The 21,729-nt window shown below is 51.4% G+C and overlaps 2 protein-coding genes across 6 annotated transcripts in view; one reads left to right on the top strand and one right to left on the bottom strand.

Annotated features, from left to right (window-relative positions):
* Positions 1-72: 72 nt before the first annotated feature.
* On the top strand, positions 73-2,870 carry MRPS12 (mitochondrial ribosomal protein S12). Its single transcript, XM_032842210.1, has 3 exons — positions 73-106; positions 418-485; positions 2,204-2,870. The coding sequence occupies exons 2-3, from the start codon at positions 437-439 to the stop codon at positions 2,557-2,559; spliced, it is 405 nt and encodes a 134-aa protein (XP_032698101.1). The 5' UTR covers positions 73-106; positions 418-436; the 3' UTR covers positions 2,560-2,870.
* A 70-nt stretch (positions 2,871-2,940) lies between these two features.
* Positions 2,941-21,729, bottom strand: part of FBXO17 (F-box protein 17) — a 95,681-nt gene continuing 76,892 nt past the window's right edge. For 3 of the 5 annotated variants that reach the window (XM_032842200.1, XM_032842203.1, XM_032842202.1), the window contains exons 2-6: positions 10,001-10,363; positions 9,095-9,206; positions 7,288-7,383; positions 6,347-6,482; positions 2,941-4,290 (exon numbers count right to left, since the gene is read on the bottom strand). In XM_032842200.1, the coding sequence (XP_032698091.1) occupies positions 4,147-4,290; positions 6,347-6,482; positions 7,288-7,383; positions 9,095-9,206; positions 10,001-10,346 (834 nt within the window). In that variant the 5' untranslated portion in view covers positions 10,347-10,363 and the 3' untranslated portion in view covers positions 2,941-4,146. Of the gene's footprint in view, positions 4,291-4,567; positions 4,696-6,346; positions 6,483-7,287; positions 7,384-8,580; positions 8,747-9,094; positions 9,207-10,000; positions 10,364-11,576; positions 12,090-21,729 lie in introns of those variants that run through there. The other 2 variants (XR_004380799.1, XM_032842201.1) reach the window with 2 other exon arrangements.

Raw genomic sequence — 21,729 nt, forward strand, 5'->3', positions numbered from 1 at the left:
TGTCCCGCCCCTTCAGTGCACGAGAGGCCGATCCAGCCAATCCCTGCCGGGACGACCTCCGGAAGTGGCTTGAAACCGGTTCCCCGTGTCTGCGGACCCTGCTAGGGTAGGTGAAGTAGATATGAAATCATCGGGTTCCCCAAATCTCTCTGGCCCTGTCCTTAGTTTCTTTTCTCCTCCTGTATGCCGGGGGTGGGGGAGGGAGGTTGCTAGGTGCCCGAGAGCCTACTCAGAGCGAAACTAAATTTACGGGGAGAATTTCTGTCCGCAGCGTGAAGGATTGTAGTCAGACTATCAGAGGAAATTCCTTGGACTTAATCCGCAGGCTCTGAGGACGGGATGGGGAGAATTGGGGCCCTTCCCCGACTCCGGCCATTTTCCCCTTTTCCTTCCTGATTCTCGCATCCCCTAACACAGGGATCCTTCAGGCGGCGGGATGTTCTGGTCCGGCCTTCTCCGTGGCCTCAGCACGTCCCTAAATTATGGTAAGTTGGGGACTTGAGCTGCAGAGACGCCGCTGTACGAGGGTTATCCCCTCTGGGACTTGTGTGCCTCTGCCGCAGCCCTGGGGGGAATCGGGGTTTTAAGTTTGGGAGGCACGGATGCACGGTGGGTTTTAGCGGAGCTCGGGCTGAAAGGGCAAGAGGTGGGAAGTCGTTGCCTTGGGGACGACTGTGCATCGTCAGGTGGGTACCGGGAGTTTGGTTCAGTTTCTGATTTCTTCAGCAAATACTTAATAATCTCCCGTGGGTGAGACATCCAAGCAAAGGGTTGATCTTAGTGTGCGCCAGACAAGGAGAGGGATGCTTTATTTGTTCTTATGGGCTCTGCAGACATCACATGCTTCTCATGGCCAGGCCCTTTGCAAAGTATCTCAGTCACTCACTCTGCAGATTTTATTAAGCACTTTCTGGTTGCCACTCACTAAGGATCCCGTGATAGGCTTGCGCTTTGCCAGGGAATTCTGGGCTAGCTTGACACGCATCTCTCACTGTAACCTCTCGTACACCATACTCAAGGGGGAGGTGTGACTCTGGTGCCTGTGATGTGGTGAGGACCCTGAGGCACTGAGGCAGAGTCTTGCTCAAGGGCATACCACTAGGAAGAGGCTTCTAGCAACGTCTCACCACTTTGAGGATTCTGTGTAACTTGACATGTAAGGTAACACGGAAATGGATAGTAGAGCCAGGACCCACCCTGGATAGGGAGGGAGTGTAAAGTTTGGGTGTAAAAGGGCATCTGTGCTAGGGACAGGAAAGGGATGAACCTAGAGTCTTGAATTGGAAGCTCCAAGAGGGTATGTCCAGGGCCATCTCTGTCACCGTCGTGCCTCCATTATTGGGGCCAAGATGGTAGGTACTCGGTAAATGTTTGCTCAAGAGAAACTGGTTATGGTGGCATCTTCTTAACATCCTATCCGTGAGCAGATCTGTCAGTCTGCCTTGGAAATATATTCCCTCCCTGAACTGTCCTTCCTACTCCACTGCAGCCACACTGGTCCCCTTTCTGTTGGGTGTGTCTGGGGACACCAGCTGGAGCATGATGAGCAAGGGGGCAAGTAGGGAGAGGAGGTCAGGGAAGTGATGGGGGCAGAGCACCTGGGGCCTCATGGGCCACGGAAAGGACTTTGGCTTTTCCCTGAGTCAGATGGCACCGTAGGAGAGAGGGCTCTGAGCAGGGGAGGGGGGTACTGATCTGACCCCCGTGTCCACAGGGTCCCTCTGGCTGGATGTGGGGACCAGACTATAGGAGGGAGAAGGAGGACTCAATAGACGAGGCTGGACAGGACCAAAGGGATGCAGTGGAGGAGGGGGGGGGAGGGTCCGTAACAGTTTGGGGGATGTCATCTGCTCATGGGGGTTAGAGGAGGGACACCTCCCCCGAACACCCCATTGGGTTGCTGTAGGGATGACGCGAGTTCACATAGGTACAGGGCATAGACCAGTCCATGACGTGGTGTGAATCTGTTCGCTTTTATTATTGTTTGCCAATAGCACTAAAGTCAGTGCCTTCCTTGCAGAATAAAAGGAGCTAATTCACATTAAATGTTTAAAACAGAACCTGACACGTAGGTGTTATTACTCTATTTGTGACTACCCCCAGACGGAAACAAGTACATCCTGGGAAAGTGCTTGGAACTGTGCCTAGAACTCTTACCCATTTGCTGGGGTAACAGCCTCCCCTCCCGGTTGTGTGTCTCCAGGCCTAGCCCTGGCCACCCGGCCCATGGCCACCCTGAACCAGATGCACCGCCGAGGGCTTCCCAAGAGGCCGCCTCCACCTCTAGGCCCCACGGCCGGCCGGCCGCAGCTGAAGGGAGTGGTATTGCGCACGTTCATCCGAAAGCCCAAGAAACCCAACTCAGCCAACCGCAAGTGCTGCCGCGTGCGGCTCAGCAACGGCCGAGAGGCCGTGTGCTTCATCCCCGGGGAGGGCCACAGCCTGCAGGAGCACCATGTCGTGCTGGTGCAGGGCGGCCGCACCCAGGACCTGCCCGGCGTGAAGCTGACTGTTGTGCGTGGCAAGTACGACTGTGGCCACGTGCAGAAGAAGAAGTGACTGGCAGGGCCGCGGCGGGCTGGGGTTCCCCCGGAACCAGAACCTTCCTCTCTGGGTGCCTGTGGTATCCTTGGGAAACTTCCAGCTCTGGAAGTACCTGGTCCTGGGTGCAAATCCTGCCTTTGCCTCTTCCAGCCGGAACACCGCTTGCCCACAGGGCTTCTGGGTGGAGTTAGTAAAAGCTCCCCTCTGTCCACACCCTTGCCTTCTGTGTGTAGAGCGTGGGCTCGGAGGACCTCTTCTGCTGGGACAGGGCCCTGTATTGCCATCTGCTGGGAAGGGGTGGCAATAAACACACAGACCGCCTCCCACTCCCCTGGTTGTGGTGTGACCCTTCCTGTATTTGTCCTCTGCGTGGTATTAGCCACGGACATCCCCGATGGGCCTGTTTGCTCCAGAAAATAGCCCTCCTCACAATATCCCCCTTGTTGGGTTTGGTGAAGATGAAATCCGAGGCCCTAAGTGCAGAACACCTGCCAATGGCTACTCTGTGGGGGAGCTCTGGAGTCCGCTAGGTGGCTCTGAGGCCCTTTTCCCTTTCCCACAGGCCCAGGATCTGGGCAAGGACAGCCCGACTGTCCGGCTTCCTCATCTGTGCTGGGGGTATTGGGAGGCTCAGAGGGGGTGCTCTGCTGGCCGCCTGGGAGCTGCTCCTCTCGATTATTTTCAGACCCACACACAACTGGGTCTGAATCCCGACTCTCCCTCTTTGTTCTGCGACTTTGGATATATTTATTGAGCTAGTTGGTTGCCCGTGCCCAGCCAGGGAGAGAGCAGGAGACACTAGGGAGGCAGGCCCGAGTGCTTTCCCCTGTGGCACGCCTTGCTCTTGGAGTCTGAATGCAAGGGTGTGGAGAAAAGGAATCTGTTGGCCAGCAGGAGGGGAGCTTCCCCTGAGGTAGGGACAGGAGGTGGGATAGGGGACGTGGTTTGCGGATCAGCAGGGACTTGGGAATTCTGATAGAAACGGCACCAGCCAGGCCCAAAAAGCAGGCCTGATGGGTGGTGCTGGAGCAGGTCACACAAGCCCCACAGCTGAGTCCCAGAGACTCCGAAGACTAAGGAAACGGTTCCCCTTTGACACCCCTGTTGGTGACCTCAGGGAGCAGACCTTAGGCGGGGCAGTCTGTCCTCAAGGACAGCTCTGCTCCCTGCCAGCTTACCCCACAAACATGTGGTCAGGAGTCACCGTCCCAGGTGGTCAGTGACTTTCCCCCACGGTTACAAATCCTAGTTTGGCCTTTGTCTTGTGACTCAGTCCGCCAACTGACATCCACACGTGTAAGAAAACAATTTGCAAGCAAAGTAAACATCTCTGAGTTGCTCTGGGAGTAACTTTTCCTACCCTGGGAAGCTGGGGAAGTGGTGAGCAGCCTGGTTGGATCCATGGTTTCTTGCACAGCACGTGGGCACCATGCCGAAACAGCAGTGAGAGGGGTTCCCTGGAGGGCCGCCAGGAAGGGGCTACATGGGACCCCCACTTGTCCACGGGCACCCGGCTCCCGGCCGGGCTCCCAACCTCAAAACTGCCCTTCACTGATGATGCCCAGCAGACGGCAGTACTTTCTGGAAGGCTGGATCAGTTGGTTAGGACAGGCGGATCCTGACCCTGACACTGGAGTGGGTCACCAGGGCGCCATAGTGCCCTACCCAGGAACGTGTGTCCCTCCCGTACTGCTCAAAAGACACGTAGCGGATGCCCTTGCCAAAGTTGGTGAAGACATGCGACACCTGCATGGGAAAAGAGTGGGAGGGTGAGGGCCTGTGGGCCCTTCCCTTCCTCTACCCCCTCAACAGGCACTCCCCAAGGACCAGTGAGGTACCAGGCCCTGTTCTAGGCACTGGGAATACAGCAGTGAGGAAAGCAGAAAGGCCCTGGCCAGGGGAAGCTGCTGCTCTAGCAGGGGATTCAGACACTGAAGACAGTTTGGAGGGGTAAGGGGCAAGGGGGTGGGGTTGTACAGTAAGTGAACAAGGGCACCACTGAGGCAACATTTTGAGCACAGACCTGAGTGCGGGGAGGAAGCCATGTGGGGATCGGGATGAAGAGTGTTCCAAACAGAGGAAGTCTTAGGACCTCTGGGGGGCTCAGCTGGTAAAGCATCTGCCTTCAGCTTAGGTCATGATCCTGGGGTCCTGGGATGGAGCCCCATGTCAGGCTCTCTGCTTGGCAGGGAGCCTGCTTCTCCCTCAACCCCTCCCCCTGCTTGTGCTTGCTCTCTCTCTCTGACAAATAAAATCTTTAAAAAACAAACCAAAACTTTCTCTCTTAAAAAAAAAAAAACAACAAAACAGAACAGAGAAGCGGCCAGTGCAAAGGCCCTGAGGTAGAAGTGTGCCTGGAGCGGAGATGAGAACAGAAGGCAGTGTCTGGGAGGTAAAGGGCAGATGATGTGGGGCCTTGTGGGCCATGGAAGGACTTTGGCTTCTGGCTTTTCTTCTCCTTTGCAACATTTTTTTTTTTTTTAAAGATTTTATTTATTTATTTGACAGAGAGAGATCACAAGTAGACAGAAGCAGGCAGAGAGAGAGAGGGAAGCAGGCTCCCTGCTCAGCAGGGAGCCCGATGCGGGACTCGATCCCAGGACCCTGAGATCATGACCTGAGCCAAAGGCAGCGGCTTAATCCACTGAGCCACCCAGGCGCCCAGCAACATTTTTTTTAATTGAGATAATATTCACCTAAAAAATGCACCATTTAAAACTGTACAACTTCATGGTTTTTAGTATTTTCACAATGTCATGCAACTATGACCGACTCTCTAATTCTGGAACATTTCCATCACCCCAGAAAAAAGCCTCATATCCATTAGCTGTCACTTCCAATTATTCCCTCCCCCTAGCCTTAACAACCACTCCTCTATCTGCTTTTTCTCTGTCTTTGCTGCTTCTGGACATTTCCCATAAATGCAGTCCTACAGTGTGTAGCCTTTTGTGCCTAGCCTCTTTTCACTTAGCATCCCATTGTCAGGGTTCATCCATGTTGGAACATGGATTCACACTTCATCCCTTTTTATAGCTGCCTGATAAAACTTTGGCTTTTCCTCTGAGATGTAGCCCTAGGAGGGTTCCAAGCAAGGGAGACTTGTGATCTGACTCACTTTTCAATGGGATCTTTCTGGATGTGTGTTGGGTGGGGAGGGAGGGATAGAGAGAAGGAGATCAGGAGAAGAAACAAGAAAGCCACCTCAAAGGTTTGATTTTTTTTTTTTTTTTTAAGTGATCACTCCCAAGCGGGAGGCAGGGAGGGCAGAGAGAGAGAGAATCATAAGCAGGCTCCAACAGCAGACTCCCATCAGGAGCCTGACATCATGACCCAAGCTCAAATCGAGTCAGACACTTAACTGACGGAGCCCCACAAGTGCCCCACAAAGGTGACTTTGATAACAGGGGTGATGACTCACAGCACAGGCTTGGGAGCCAACCTGTGTGTGACTGGAGCCCCGTGTGCTTTAGTGGGACTTTGAGGCCAGCACTTAAGCTTGTATGACTCAGTTTCCTCGACTCTAGAATGGGGATAGAGGCAAGGACTTTGACTTACCACTGCATCCCAAGCCCTTAGGGCAGTGCCCATCACACAGTAGGTGCTCTGCTAATGAAATGAATTAGCTGGTGAAATCTCCCGGAAGAGCACCCCAAGTGAAGTAAGGGCTCCGTGATTGTTAGTGGTTATTGTTAGAGACTTCCAGCCGTGAGGAGGGCTGAGAAGGGAATCTGAGCAGGTGGAAGGTGGGGTGTGTCTTTGCGCGGGTTGGGGCTGGTCTGGAAGACAGGCTGGATGGACCTACCTGTCGGCAGCCTCTCTCCGTCCACTGAAGAACCGGGTTGGGTGAGGCCGAGAACTTGACCACTTCGTTTTCGTACACATCCAGGAGGCGGACCCGGAGACGGTAGATGCAGCCACAGTTTTCTCGGGCACCCCACCTGCCAGGTAGTGGTGAGCCCTGATGCCCTCGCCACCCACCCGGTCATGGGGGTGGGAGGAGGAAGGCTGAGGGCCAAGCCTCCCTTACTTTGATGCGGATCACACACCCCACACTGTGTATGGAGAAGTCAGGGCCTGGGAATTTGTGGGGAGGAGACTGGGTGCTCCTGGGGTGGCTTCTAGGGGCTTGGGTTTGGATGTGTGTGTATGGAGGGGGAGGAGTCCGGTGTCTGGGGAGGAACCACAAACTGGAAGAGGAGGAGGCTGGGTATCTTGATGGAGGAGCCAGAGCCCCCAGGAAGAAACTGGACTTTGTGTGGAGCAGTAAGAGCTTGAAGGAGGAGCCTGAGCGCTTTGTGAAGGAACCAGGTGCTCTGGAACCAGTGCCTGGTGCCAACTCTGCCCCTCTGAGTCCCAGTTCTCAGGGCACAGTGCTCCGACCCTTCCTGAGGACTTGGGTGTCCACAGGCCCTTAGGCTCCATGCTGAGTGTGGGTGATGAGGGTGGCGTGGGTGAGATGGGGTGCCTTGTTTCAGACCAAGCCAGTCAGTGGCCTCCATGTCAGCAGCCCTGGGGCCTGCTAAAGGGGGAGAGGGAAGAGTGCAGAGCGGGGGGGCCTCTGGGTTCATCAAGGCTCTGCCCTCCCAGCTTCTACAACTGTGAGAGCATCCCCTCCCCCGTCAGCCTCACCACACAGTAGCTGTGGCCAGGCCAGGGGGCTGATGAGGGCACGGAGGAACCCCTTCTGCAGCACGGCTGCCGGCTCTTGACGGTGCTGGGGGCGGGCTGCCATTATTGACTTACCAGTCGGCCACACAGATCTCGATCTGGGCGCTGTCCAGCAGCTCCTGCCACACCCCCTCCATCACCAAGTCTACAAGCTGCCTCTTGAAGCACCATCTGGGAAGGGGAAGATGGTATAGGGATAAGGCAGAAAGCCACAGCCCAGAAATCACGTCCTCCAAGAAGCCCCCCTCCCTCCACAGCCCTGTCTGAAGCAGCAGCCCCTCAGGGTTTGCTCTACTGGACAAGATGTAGGATGGGCCGGGCATGCCCACTGGCCTCTCCCATCCCTCCCCCATTTTCCACCAGGCTCTGGGCTCCAGGAGGCTGACCTGTATGTCTCTAGTATTTGTGGGGACTGGAACATGAGTACAAATGGAGGCCCACACTGAGCAGGGAGTTCTGGAGCCTCCTAATAAAGTGCAGAGGCCCAAAGGCTAAAGTTGAACTGCCTGTAGTTTCCCCTATCCTCCCCTTCCTGCTGGGTCAGCCAATGGGAGCACTAACAGGAGAGCGAAGGGCGAGAGGAGAGTAAAACCGGGTTATTTAGCCTCCCAGCTCCCTCCAAGGGATCAGTGTAGGACTGCTGTGTCTCCCCACGAAAGGGCACAGCTCCGTGTGCCCCTCTCCTCACAGCCTTCCCTGTCTATGGTTCAGGAACTGCTTCCTCCCCTTATCCTTGTCAGGTCTCCAACCAGTAATGACCCTTTCCCTCTCCGTTGCTAGCCTGGGGTTCATGGAGTATCCCTTATGGTCCGCCCTCACTTTTGTAACAGTGCTTCTCCCCTGATTTGAATATGCCATCTAAAGATCTAAATGTGAAGGATAAAACTGTGAAGTTACTGGAAGAGATTATGAGAGAATACTGTTAGGATCTAAGGGTAGGGAAGGATTTTTTCATGCAGAATTTCAAAAACAGTCTCTAAAGCAAAGAAGAATTTGATCATAGGAAAATGACGAAGAACACCATGGACACAGTTAATACAGATGGTAGAGGCGGAGATTCCAGGATGGACAAGGGGCTAACATCTAAGATACACAAGGGGTTCTTGTATATCAGCAAGAATGAGACATCAACCCTAATTTGAAAATATGAATGGGCGATTTCCAAAAGAGGGAATGCAAAAAGCTAACAAGCACGTGAAGAGATGCTTTATTATTAGTAAATCGAAACATGCAAATTAAAACATCAGTAAGACATCACTTCCACTCCTAATATACTGCAACTACTAGAAAGTTGGATAATGCCACAGGGGAATGGTTGAACACTGGGGGAGGGAGCGAGGACAATGGGTATAGGTTGAACATGGAGGGAGGACGACGGGTATGGAGTGTGAGAATAAAGAGAATCAATCAATCCGTCAGCTGTTCTGATGTCTTCGTGGAATTTGTCACAGTCAGTAGCTCTGGAGCCAGATTACCTGGGTTCAAATCCCAGCGCCACCATTTATTGGTGTTGGCTACCCTTTGTGCCTGTTTCCTATTAACAAATGGAGATAAGGCTATCCATGTCACAGGACTGTTGCCAGGATTCAAAGAGTTATATGTAAAGCAGTTATATGTAAGTCCTCTAAAGGTTTGTTGTTTTGTTGTCATCATTATTTTACTGTTTATGTGTTTAATGTCTCGCCCCGCCCCTTTCGGAATTCCCCATTTCTGAATTTTCCCTGTATCTCTGGCATATAAAACAGTGCCTACTAGCTGGCAGGCCCTCAACAGATATTTGACAACTATCTGACTCACTGAATAAATGAATGAGGGAAGGAGAGGGTGAAAGTGAGTGAGGGTGAGGATGAGGACGGAGGGCCAGGGCTCAAGGGCAACTCACTGGAAAGAAGTCACGAAGCAGGTCTGGGAAGGAGCCCCCGGCACCAGCGTTAGGTTCTTCTCCACGGCCCAGCCGTTCCCGCCGTGCTCCACCTCCCAGCCTCTGAAACCCTCTGTGGGATACAACACGTCCGAAAACGAGGCATTCACCTGCAGCTCGCCCAGCGGACAGTCCGCCACCATCCAGCTTGCCCCGCTCACAAACTCCTCCCTCTCGCGCTCCCCCCCCGGTTTCTCCACCGCCCCCCCCCCCAGGCCCTGCCTCCCGGCCGCCGGCACTCCTCGTCCCACCCCACACCCGCGTCACTCAGCCCTGCTCATCCACTCAGCTTCTCCTCAGCTCCACTCGGCCCCGCCCCCAGCTCTCTCTTCAGCTCCCTCCATCTGCTCGGCTTCTCCTTGGATCCGCCCCGGGCTTGTGATATCATGGCCCCACCCCCTCCTACCAAAGCCCTCTGTCTCCCGCCCTGGGCCCGCTCACTCGCTCGGTTTCTCCCTCCTCACCGGCCCTCAGGGCAACTTCATAGTTCTATGAAGCTCCGCCCCCGCCAGCGCCCGCTCAGCTTTTCCTCAACCTTTCCTGACTCCTCCCTCCTTAGCCCGGCTCACTGAGTCTACAGTCCCAGTCTGAGTCATTCCTGCCAGGGCCCTTGGCTCGTCCAGCTCTTGGTCGCCCATCCACGTCGTCGTCCTCCACAAGCCCACAGCACCTGGCCCCGCCCACCCACTCCATCTCTTTCCCAGACCCGCGGATAAGTTTCACAGGAGCCTCTTTCCTCGGCCACGCCCCCTTGTTCCTGCCCTGGCCCCGCCCCGTCTCGTGCATCCAGACCACGCCCACTCTGCCTGGCCCGACGCCCCATCCCACACAACACTTCTGTCTACCCGGCCCCGCCCCCGTACGCACGCTCTCCGCAGGAGTTGAAGATGAGGTTGCGGCCGAGGGGCGCGCGCAGGCAGTAGCGCGCCAGGGCGCAGAGCGGGAACTCCTCGTCCTCGCCGTTGGGCGGGCAGCGCTGGGCCACCGCGTAAAGTGCACGGCCCTCGGCGCTGCGGTCGCGGGCCAGCTGCAGCAGCCACACGGTGGGCCCGTCCACCACGTCACGCCAGGCGCGGCACACTGCGCGGCAGCGCGTCACCAGGGCGCGCGGCGGCACGTGGCTCAGCACCTGCACCAGCAGCTCCGGGGGCAGCGCGTCCAAGGCTAGGGGCGGGTCCGCGGGCAGCCGCCGCCGCGAGGGCCGGGCGCCCATCTCCGGCCGCCAGAGACCTGCGGGTTGAGAGGGGTCACCAGATCAGGGCAGTTAGGCCTCCCTCACCTCTCCCAGGACACAAGGTCCCTGGGACTTGGCCATGGCCCCACCAGCTCCAGTGGGGGGCCGCGGGACTACCACGGCCCGTGAAAACTGGGCACCTAGTTACTGCCAGTTGGCTCTGAAGGCGACTGGCTTCTCACCTTACCCCCTGGAGCAGAGGGGCCCTGGTCCAACCACGACTCCCCGGGGACTGCTAACCCCCGGCTTCCATATCAGGCCGGTACACTTGTGTCAGGCTAAGCACTCTACACATATGACCGTGAGCACAGAAAAAAACCGCTCCATACCCCAGCCTGTCCCAACCTCTCAGGCCTTGGAACTCATGAACTGATTCAGTTCATGAAATCTCTTCACTGAACATTCTTGTCACTTTAACCAAAACCCAGTCCTGTTCCCCGCCCTCCTCCCCCACTCCCCGCCCTTCCAAGTGGTTAAACCTTTGCTCCTTGGTGCTGCCTCCAGACCATTCTTCCCTCCTCCCCCAAACTCCCCCAGCTATGATCGCTGTGTCCTCAGAGTAGATGGGTCACTGCCCTGCCTTGTGCATCACGGGCTGATTCAGCTCACTACTCACTTCATGATTTTAGTTCTAGGCCTCCAGCCACTCAGGCTGCTCTTCTCAACATTCCACATCCAGACAGATGATCCTTCCTTCTGCCACCTGCTTCTCTGCTCCCTGACCTGCTCTCCTCTCAGCCTTTCCCTTCCATGGTCACACCTAGACTTTTTCTTGGTGACCACAGACTCTTCGAGAAACTCAATCTCAGGCAACTAGCTCACTCTCCACTCCTCACCCCTTTTCTCTCCAGCTCCTTTCTTCTAGTGCCCCAGACTGGCTTCTTTCCACACGTGACCCTGGTTCAATCCAGCCCAGTACCCAGTTTGAGGTGACTGAAGAACACACAATTCCATTGGCTGGTCTCCCTATCAGATTGTGAACTTGACCCTCAAGCTGGGAATGCTCTGTGGCAATCAGGTAACATGTGTTATCCACAGGCTCCTCCTCTCTCTAGATAACTCCTTCACACCTTCTCCCCCAACCCCTAGCTCATCACACCTCCTTCCACCTCTTCATTCTCCTTTTGCTTCTTATTTTGCAGAAAAAAAAAAAAATTAGAAGCGATGAGAAGTGAACTTTCACAGGTGCCCACTCTGTCTACCACCCACCTGCCTTGGGGCCTCTGTGCTTTCCCACGATGACTGCACTGAAAACGTCAGCCCTCTGTGTGACCTGCTCGCACCCCTTCCGCCCACTCCAGGTCACAGTCTCACAGTTCTCGCTGTCTCCTGCGCCTTGGATTCCACCTCCGAACTCGATCATTCTCAGCCGCCCACACGGTATCATCCCCCTCCTGTGAAAACAAACTCTCTCTTGACTTCACCTCCCCTTCTGGCTATGGCCCCATTTCTTTGCTCCTCTTTACGGTAAAACTTCTCAAAAAAGTTGTCACCAGTCTCTGCCTCCAAATGTTCTCCTTCTGTTCTCTCTTAAACCTTCTCTAATCAGGCTCTGCCCCCTGCCCTGAAATGTCAAGGTCACCAATGACCCCTTAGGTGCTAAGTCAAAGCCAGGGTTCAGTCCTCACTTTGACACTGACACACTGAGTTTACTCCCACTTCACTTAGCTCCAAGCCACGATATGCTCTGGACCCCTTCCATTTGCCTGGTGGCTCCTAGTGAGTTTCTGGCTTCCCTCTGATCTGGCAATGTGAGAGACTGGTGTTTAAACCTCCTGTATTCTCCACCACTACTCACTCCCTTGGGGATCTCACCCATTCATACACCTCCCTCCTGGCCCATCATTGTCTTTCTGCTTCTTTCCCCAGTCATCTGTAACTCACTAGTAGCCACTAGTAACTCACTAGTATGAGCACCTGAGTCAGGTCTTGTCCCTGTGTTGCTCGGAAACCCCCCACCCCGGGGGGGCTGCCATCCCACTCTGGATAAAGGCAGAGTCCTCACTGTGGCCCACAAGGCCCCACACAGTCTGTTTCCATCACCTGCTCGCCCTAATCTCCCCATCACCCGCTCTGTCCAGCCATACGAGCCTGCACACCTCAGGCCCTTTGTACAGGCTCTTCCCTCCACTTGGATTCAGAGGATTTCTATGCTTGCCTCCACACTTCAAGTCTTTGTTCAGATGTCAGCTTCTCCATGAGACCATCTTTAACCACCCTATTTCAGGGCCTCATGACCACCCCCTACTCCCCCTTCCCTTTTCCTTATTGTATATTTCCCTAAAGCTCTCATCACCTCTTACTACATCACACACATAAGTATATGTAATTCACTTAATACCTTTTTAAAAAATATATTTTATTAAAGATTTTATTTATTTATTGGACAGAGAGAGAGATCACAAGTAGGCAGAGGCAGGCAGAGAGAGGGGGAAGCAGTCTCCCCGCTGAGCAGAGATCCTGATGTGGGGCTCGATCCCAGGACCCTGAGATCATGACCTGAGCAGAAGGCAGAGGCTTAACCCACTGAGCCACCCAGGCGCCCCTAAAAAGTATTTTATTTTAAAGTAATCTCTACACCCAACTAGGGGTTCAAACTCACGACCCCAAGATCAAGAGTCGAATGCTCTACTGACTGAGCCAGCGGGTGCCTACTTTATACCTTCCTCACCATGAGGGCACATCTGTTGCTTGCTTTGCATACTGGGTACCAGTGTCCACACCAATGTCCGACACATAATAAGTGTGCAATGAAGAGATGTTAAGTGAACGAACCAACAAATCATCACGTCAGAAACCCACTCCACAGATGAGGAAACTGAGGCACAGGAAGGTGAAACATCTTTATTTAAGGAGAACTCAGTGACTGGGCTCAGACCTAGTGAGAAACTCATTTCATCTTCCCCACTGGGGTGGAATAGCCTGGCAATGAATGCCTCGTGGCTGGATGCTGCCAGCTTGGGTTCGAGTTCCCGCCCTGCCTCTAGCTAGTTCTATGACCGAGGGCGTGTCCCTTAATCTCTCCGTGTTCTGAGAACGAGGATGTTAACAGTACCTACAGCACGGGGTTGTTTTAAGGACAAAACAGGTTAATATTTGTAAAGTACTTAAGAAAAATCGCTGGTGCCTCAGAAATAAGAGGGAAATTCAATTAATATTGAACACTAAATTATGTTAGTTGCTATTATTATTACACATCATAAAAGAATGATGAACAACATTTAGCTACAGTGTTTTCATTTGGTGACATTTATTGGACATTTATGAAGCCACTGGGCTAACCATTAGAGCTGGGGCAACTCGTGGAATCCCATCATCTTGTTTAATGGGCAAAACCATCACAGGAGGCTGCCCTGGGTTAAGAGACTTCAATGATCTAATGCTTGTTATGCTGTCTAATGTCTGTAAGTGCTCAACTCATGACAGTTGTTATTATTTTTAAATAAGCTGAATAAGGTTTTGTTAAGGGGCGCCTGGGTGGCGCAGTCAGTTAAGCATCTGTCTCTTGGTTTTGGCTCAGGTCATGATCTCGGGGTCGTGAGATCGAGCCCTGTGTCGGGGATCCGCTCTCAGAATGGAGTCTACTTGAGATTCTTTCTCCCTCCGCCCCTCCTGCTTTTGCTCTCTCTCTCTCAAATAAATAAATAAATCTAAGAAAGAAAGAAAGAAAGAAAGAAACAAACTTGTATCAGGCTAGTGATCCACGGACATGGCAAAATGTCAGAACACCCCCTTTACCCTGATGCAGAGTGACTGGTTATAAGACAGGCTTTAAGAAACAGGGTGTAATTTTTTTCCCCCCAAGTGGTTCTTAATTGCCTTAGGAATTAGCTGCCATTTAATAGTAAGTCCACCAGTTTGCCTGTCATGGACATGAAACTCACCAGAGTGTGGTTCCCTTGCTTGGCTTGCCTTAAGACTGTGCTGGTTTCTGGCAAACAAGGGATCTCTGGAGCTGGGGTGGCCCCCTTACAAAATGAGAGCAGACAGGCTTCACCAAGGAACAAGGACCTTATGAGCCGTGAATATACAAAATCCTTGTTTGGGATGCTCCGCTGAGGGCCATAAGAAGCCTCATGGCCACCACGTCCACATGGCTTAATGCCGACCACTGGCTGGGTCAGTATGGGCCAGGTAAGGCATGACATGCCCTGCTGTCCGAGTGTCTGGGACTGTGTGTGTTTGGGGGGCAGCTATGTTGTTGGCTGGCACAGTGACTGGGGGTGCTAATGATATACAGTTTCTCGGACCCACAATGCTATACCGACCAAAGCAGCCATAATAAGATAGCCTATCTGACATGGTCTGCTAGGACTTGACCACTCTCCACTGCCCACACCCTTCTCCTTGACGCCGGCAGACCTCTGTGACCGCTTCAACTTTCAGAGCACCATAGACGTTACATGGCTAAGGGATTTCCAAGGCTGGGTCATAGAAGAAGATAGAGCCAACAGCCACCACCTGACTCTCTCGGGACATGTGCCATGGGAGCCCTGAGTCCAGTGGAGTGCTGCTCAACATTTAACAGCTTGCTCTCCAGGAGAAAAAAAGAATCTGGGTTCATAGCGTTGGCTGACATCTAGGTAAATACACCTACTGTGACTGATCACAAGCTACCAACGTCAAGTCCCTGAACCGAGGAGCTGGAGAGCTGCCCACAGTCTGCTCTCAGAAGCCCAAGCAAACCGCACGCCACACACACCCTAGCCCCAGTCACTGCTGAAGACTGGCTGAGTCTGAAGTCTGAAGAGACCCAGGGAAGGCAGAGAAGTGCCTGGGGAGCCCCAGCTGTTCGAGTCCCATTCTAGGGGCTAGACACAGTGGGGGATAAGCCTTCTGATGACCCAGCCCCAGCCACAGTCAGACGGCGCTTCACACAAGCCCCTAAGAACTACAAAGCTGAGCCCAGCCATTCCCCAGAGGCATGAAATAATAAAATAAAGGTTATAGTTTTAGGTTGCTGTGTTTTGAGTAGTCTGTGAGGCAGCACTAGCTAAAAGGGACAGGCTCTGCGACCTGCATGTCGTGGGATGGGTACCTTCCACAGGGCACGCTCCTGCCCCAAATCCCAAAAGAGACCCCGAGGAGAAACAGTGGGTGTCCTGACTGCAGGCGCAGACCAATCTGGGTTCAAATCCTGACTACCCACGTCCTGCCTAGGAAATGTATTTATCTCCTTTGAACGTAGGAAATGTAATTCAGGAATAGCGTTTCTTTGGTTTCTTTGATTGTTTGTTTTAAAATCATGCCGCTTTTAAGTACTGACCACTGGTTTATTATTACTTTTAAATTCCAAAATCGACTTTATTTTTATTTGTTGCCTGTTCCATAAGGCTAATTCTTTATCTCTATTTTTTTTTTGGTGGTAAAATTCACATAACATAAAATTTTTACTATCCTAAGGGGCCCCTGGGTGGCTCAGTTGGTTAAGCATCCGCCTTCAGCTCAGGCTCCTGGGATGAAGCCTTGGGGTGGGCTCCCCGCTCCCTACCCCTCCCCCTGCTTGTGTGTGCTCTCTCTCTCAAGTAAATAAATAAAATCTTTTTAAAAATTTTACCATCGTAAGCATTCTAAGTGTACAGTTCAGTGGTTTTAAATATATTCATCTGCGGGGCACCTGGGTGGCTCCGTGGGTTAAGCCTCTGCCTTGGGCTCAGGTCATGATCTCAGGATCCTGGGATCAAGCCCTGCATTGGGCTCTCTGCTCAGCAGGGAGCCTGCTCCCCGTCCCCGATGCTGCCGCCTGCCTCTCTGCCTACTTGTGATCTCTGTCAAATAAATAAAATCTTTAAAAATATATATATATTCATCTGCACCATCAGCACCATCCATCCCCAAAACTCTTTTCACCTAGTAAATCAGTCATTCTCCACACCCCTCCCCACCTGCCCCCAATAACTACGCTTCTCCTTTCTGTCTGTAGGAGTTGGGCTACTCTAAGTAACTCACAGAAGAGGAATAATCATACGGCATTTGTCTTTTTTTGATTGGCCTATTCGCTTAGCGTAATGTCCTCAAGGTTCATCCCTGCTGTAGCCCGTGTAGGAATTCCCTTCCTTTTTGAGGCTGAATAATATTCCATTTTGCTTATTCATTTATCTGCTGATGGACATGGATGTCTTCCATGTTACAGATATTCCGACTATAGGTATTTTTATTGGTGTAATACATTTCTTGGGTATTATTTAAATCTCTGGCATCTTTTGCATCTTGAGATTGTGGTCGATGACTTGATGACTTATTTCATGGTGACCACGTGGCTCAGTTGGAGCGTGTGACTTTTGATCTCAGGGTTGTGAGCTCAAGCCTCGCATTGGGTGTAGAGATAACTTAAAAATAAAATCTTAGGGGCACCTGGGTGGCTCAGTGGGTTAGGCCTCTGCCTTCGGCTCAGGTCATGATCTCAGGGTCCTGGGATTGAGCCCCGCATCGGGTTCTCTGCTCGGCAGTGAGCCTGCTTCCCCCTCTCTCTGCCTGCCTCTGTCTACTTGTGCTCTCTCTCTCTCTCTGTCAAATAAATAAATAAATAAAATCTTTAAAAAAAAAATAAAATCTTAAAAAAAATTCTCTGCCAAGAGAATTTCAGGCAGCATTAAAAATTCTAACCAAGCACAGGGTGCCTGCGTGGCTCAGTCGGTTAAGCATTTGCCTTTGGTTCAGGTCATGATCCCGGGGTCCTGGGATGAGCCCTGAGTTGGGGCTCAGTGGGGAGTTTTCTTCTCCCTCTCCCTCTGCCCCTCCCCTCTCCCATGCTTGCTCTCAAATAAATAAATGAAATCTTAAGGAAAAAAATCTATTAAAAAATTCTAGGGATGCTCAGTCTATTTATCTATTATTTATTTAAAAAAAATCCCTGGGTGGCTCAGTCGGTTAAGCATCTGCCTTCTGCTCAGGTCATGACCACAGGGTCATGGGATTGAGTCCCACATCGGGCTCTTTGCTCCACAGGGAGCCTGCTTCTCCCTCTCCCTGCCTCTCCCCCTGCTTGTGCTCTCTCTCTCTGTCAAATAAATAATAAATAAAATCTTTAAAAAAATCTAACCAGGCAGAGGTATACTCATGTAGAAAGCATTTTTGTTTCTGTTTCCTGACCTGAGGCTGTCTATATGTGTGTATTTACTTGTAAATATTCATCAGGCTATACAGCTTAGGTACTCTCTGTAAAAGGTTTAGTCAAAAACAGTAACAATAAAAAGAGATGGGAGTCCATGGAAAGGAACAAAAAGATGTCCAGAAAGCCCTCCCCAGAGTTCTCAAACAAAATATGGCTCTATTCAAAATAAAGGCACCCCTGGAAACGAGTAAGCTAGCTTATCTCTCTCTCCAGCAGTTCCTCAAATTGTGTAGGACCAGAGACCTTTCCATAGTGACTGGAAAACTTTGCCCCCAAATATCTCCATGACTCAGTGATGATACCATTGACATGGTGTTTTGCCGGAGTACACTCACAATAACCATTATTTTATGATTTTTTTTTCTTCTGGCTCTGGGAATTGCCGGGGCACACGGGTCAGCATTCTCTGGGGCTTGCGTGCACTTGGCCTCAAGCAGTGGTGGGGTGGGGTCGGCCCCCAGCTCTTGGGTCCAGAAGACTCAGCCGGGGGCCTGCACAGCTGGGGCTCAGTCCGCAGGCTTTTCTCTCTATCCAAACGGTCTCTCCCGCTACAGCACACTTCTGACACAGACGAAATAGTAGAATGTCATCTTCAAGGTCCTGATTCATTACATGGTCTTCATTGTATACGGTGTTTGGGCTTTATTGATTTTATGACTTAATTTGTATGGGTTTTCTTCTTTATTAATTTTAGCAGTTTTTAGTTGATGGGAAAAAAACAATTTTATTGATTTTATCAGCTCATAGTTTACTAGACTAACTTACGGGTAACCCGTATATATTTATCAACGTATGTTTTCACTTGCTGTGATACGGATACATTTTTGTACTTGACTTGTCATTTCACTAACTTCTTTTATGAAGATGGAAGACCGAACACGGAAGGCTTACTATGAGGAGTGATACTTCAGAATCAGGCAAACAATATACCCAGGAAGGGGCAGAATCAGCATTTGAACCCAGATCGTCTGCCTTTAGTGGGAGTGCCTGATCACCACCTGTCCTGCTGGGGGCAGCAGACCCACGTCCTGAAAACCCTCAGAGGTTCCTTGCCCTCCACAAATGGGTTCTGATAGGCTTTACAGACACGTAATCTTCCACAGGTGGGTCTTTTATCTCCCAGGGACTGTATAATGAAAATTTTCAAAGTTGAAATAATTACACAGGGACCCTAACTCCTAAGAGGGGCAGTGACAATACCCACACATATTTTTTTAGCCTGATACACCTTCCCTGTCCCTCCTACCCACCGATTTCCACCCCAGGGCCACCGCTAATCTGCTGTCTGTCACTGTAATCATTCTTTTCTGGGATAGATGGAATATGGAATAAGTGGAATCCTATAATGTGCCAATCGTCAATAGCCTGCCTGACAGCTCCAAGTTGCCAAACTGCGGAGTTTGGCCTTTTAAATCTTTTTCCTGTGCCGGCTGACATGTTGAGTTTTTCCAGTAGAGGGAGCCAGAGGAACATTACAGGAAGATTTTTTGTTTTGTTTTGTTTCAGCTTCCAAATTTGGTTCCTTGGTTTCCCCAGGGCAGAAAGCTTCTCAGGCCCCCCTCCTGCAGTGTGCAGGCCTCTCCGTGCCCAGCAGTCAGAGGCACCCCACAGCCAGCCCCTTGCCGCATCCAGCTCAGGCGATTTCCTAGAGCCTGGAGTGAGACCCTTCCTTGTGTACTAGCTTCCCCAGCATCCCAGAGGAGGGACTTCTGGCAAGTTCCAGCGGGTGCATTTCCATCAAGTTCAAGGTGCAGCACCAGAGGGCCTCCTTTGCCCTTTGTGAGGCTCCTCCAAGAGTGCTCAAACGAGGTCAGGGTCTGGGACTGTCATCTTCCTCAAGCTCTGTTGCTCCTTATGTTTCCTATTTCCATATTCTTTAGCATTCTCTATTTCTTAGTGGCTGTTTCCCTGCTATAATTAACAATTCTGTATATTTGGGGCACCTTGGTGGCTCAGTGGGTTAAAGCCCCTGCCTTTGGCTCAGGTCGTGATCTTAGGGTCCTGGGATAGAGCCCCACATCAGGCTGTCTGCTCAGTGGGGAGCCTACTTCCCCCTCTCTCTCTGCCTGCCTCTCTGCCTCCTTGTGATCTTTGTCTGTCAAATAAATAAATAAAATCTTTAAGAAAAATAATTCTGTATATTAAATATTCTCCCTCCAAATTACTATGTGGTTCTGGTCTCCTGATTGGATTCTGATATATATAGTCGAGGCTCCTGTGTCTTCTCTCCTTCTGGGTAACGTCTGTGTGATCCCCCGCACTGTTGCACTTATCAATCAGGAGTTTGATCCTTTTTAAATTTTTTATTATTTTTTAAAAAATATTTTTATTTATTTGACACAGAGAGAGAGATCACAAGTACGAAGAGAGAGAAGGGAAGCAGACTCCCTGCTGAGCAGAGAGCCCGACGTGGGACTCGATCCCAGGACCCTGAGATCATGACCCAAGCCAAAGGCAGAGGCTTAACCCACTGAGCCACCCAGGTGCCCAGGAGTTTGACCCTTTTTATTGCTGAGTACTATTCCATTGAACAGGTAAACCACAAGCTGTTTATCCATTCACCACGATGGACACTGGGTTGTTTCCCGCTTGGGGCTACTATGAATAAAGCTGTTGGGATGCCTGGGTGGCTCAGTCAGTTAAATGTCTGCCTTCAGCTCAGGTCATGATCTCAGGGTCCTGGGATCGGGGCTCCGTGCCGGGGTTGGGGGGGGAGCCTGCTTCTCCCTCTCCCTCTGCTTATATTCTCGCTGTGTCAAATAAATAAACAAAATCTAAAATATATGTATAAAACTGCAATGAACATTCGTGTACAAGCTTTTGTGTGGACATATGTTTTCATTTTTCATGAGTAACTACCTAGGATTGAAATTGTTGGACCATAGAGTAAGTGTATATTTCACTTTACAAGAAAACACGCAGTAGTTTTTTTCAGCACAGTTGTGCCATTTGCCTTCCCATCAACAATGGAGGAGACATGCCGTTGCCAGCACCTGCTATTGTCAACTGTCTTTTTAATTTTTGACAGAATGGCTTGTTTATAATGCCTTCGGGAGAGTTTCCTCTACCTGACATTTTCCCTTATTAATTTTAAGCCTCCGCTCTTGAATTGTGCTGCTGCTGTGGTTTCTAACCTGCAACATATGGGTTACATAAGAATCAGCAGTCAGACAAGATCAAAATTCTTTGCTCCTTAGAATTATTTGCATGTTCAAAGATTGAGTGTGGCTTCCCCTTCAAGCAGGCAGACCGAGCTATTGATAACCAGGCCTGTATTAGCTTTTATTAGTCTCTGTAGAATTTTTTTCTTTTTTAAAGATTTTATTTATTTGACAGACAGAGATCACAAGTAGGCAGAGAGGCAGGCCGGGGTGTGGGGGGCGGGGTGCGAGAGGGGGGAAGCGGACTCTCTGCTGAGCAGAGAGCCAGATGCGGGCTCGATCCCAGCACCCTGGGATCATGACCTGAGCTGAACGAAGGCAGAAGCTTAACCCACTGAGCCACCCAGGCGCCCCTTAGGTAGATTTTTAAAAATTTTTAAATTTATTTCAGAGAGAGAACTCAGGCAGGCAAGCATGAGCAGGGGCAGGGGCACTGGGAGAGGAAGAAGCAGACTCCCCGCTGGGCTGAACTGGGGCTCCATCTCACAACCCCTGAGCTGAGACCAAGAGTCTGGCACTCAATGGACTGAGCCACCCAGGTGCCCCAGTTTTGGGTAGATTTTTTTTTTTTTTTTAACCATCCCTGCTGGTTGAATGTGGCTCTGGGGTAGCTTAGCCTGGCAATTAGAACAAGGGCTGGGTTTGAGCCCCCGCTCACACCACTAGCCCTGGCTGGCCTCATAATAACAGTCATATTGTGCCTGGTCCTGTGCTAGAGGCTCTGTAAGTAGCATCCCAGGAATACCAAGTTCAAATGCTACGACAATCCTAAATGAGGCCGCTGGGTGGAAGAAAACAGGGAGTGGTGGAAGCCGGCGAATCAGAGGGTGCAGCGAGCCTGAAGGCTGTGCTCTGGCGAATTTACCACCAAGTAGGAAGATGGGCCCACTTTGGCCACATCTTGCAGTTTTTCAATAGAAACTGGAAATCCCGGTTTTTATGTGATCCACCCAGTTTTTCAATGTTAGCAATGCATAAAAGAAGAAAAATGAAAGCACAGTATGGCCCAGAGAAGACCAATCTGCAGACTCAGGAACTGAGTGTGGCCATTTTGTGACTTCTGTCTTATCCCAGCTGATCTTCATAC

Source organism: Lontra canadensis, unplaced genomic scaffold (assembly GCF_010015895.1).
Source record: "Lontra canadensis isolate GAN:19392208 unplaced genomic scaffold, GSC_riverotter_1.0 scaffold125, whole genome shotgun sequence".
NCBI lineage: Eukaryota > Metazoa > Chordata > Mammalia > Carnivora > Mustelidae > Lontra > Lontra canadensis.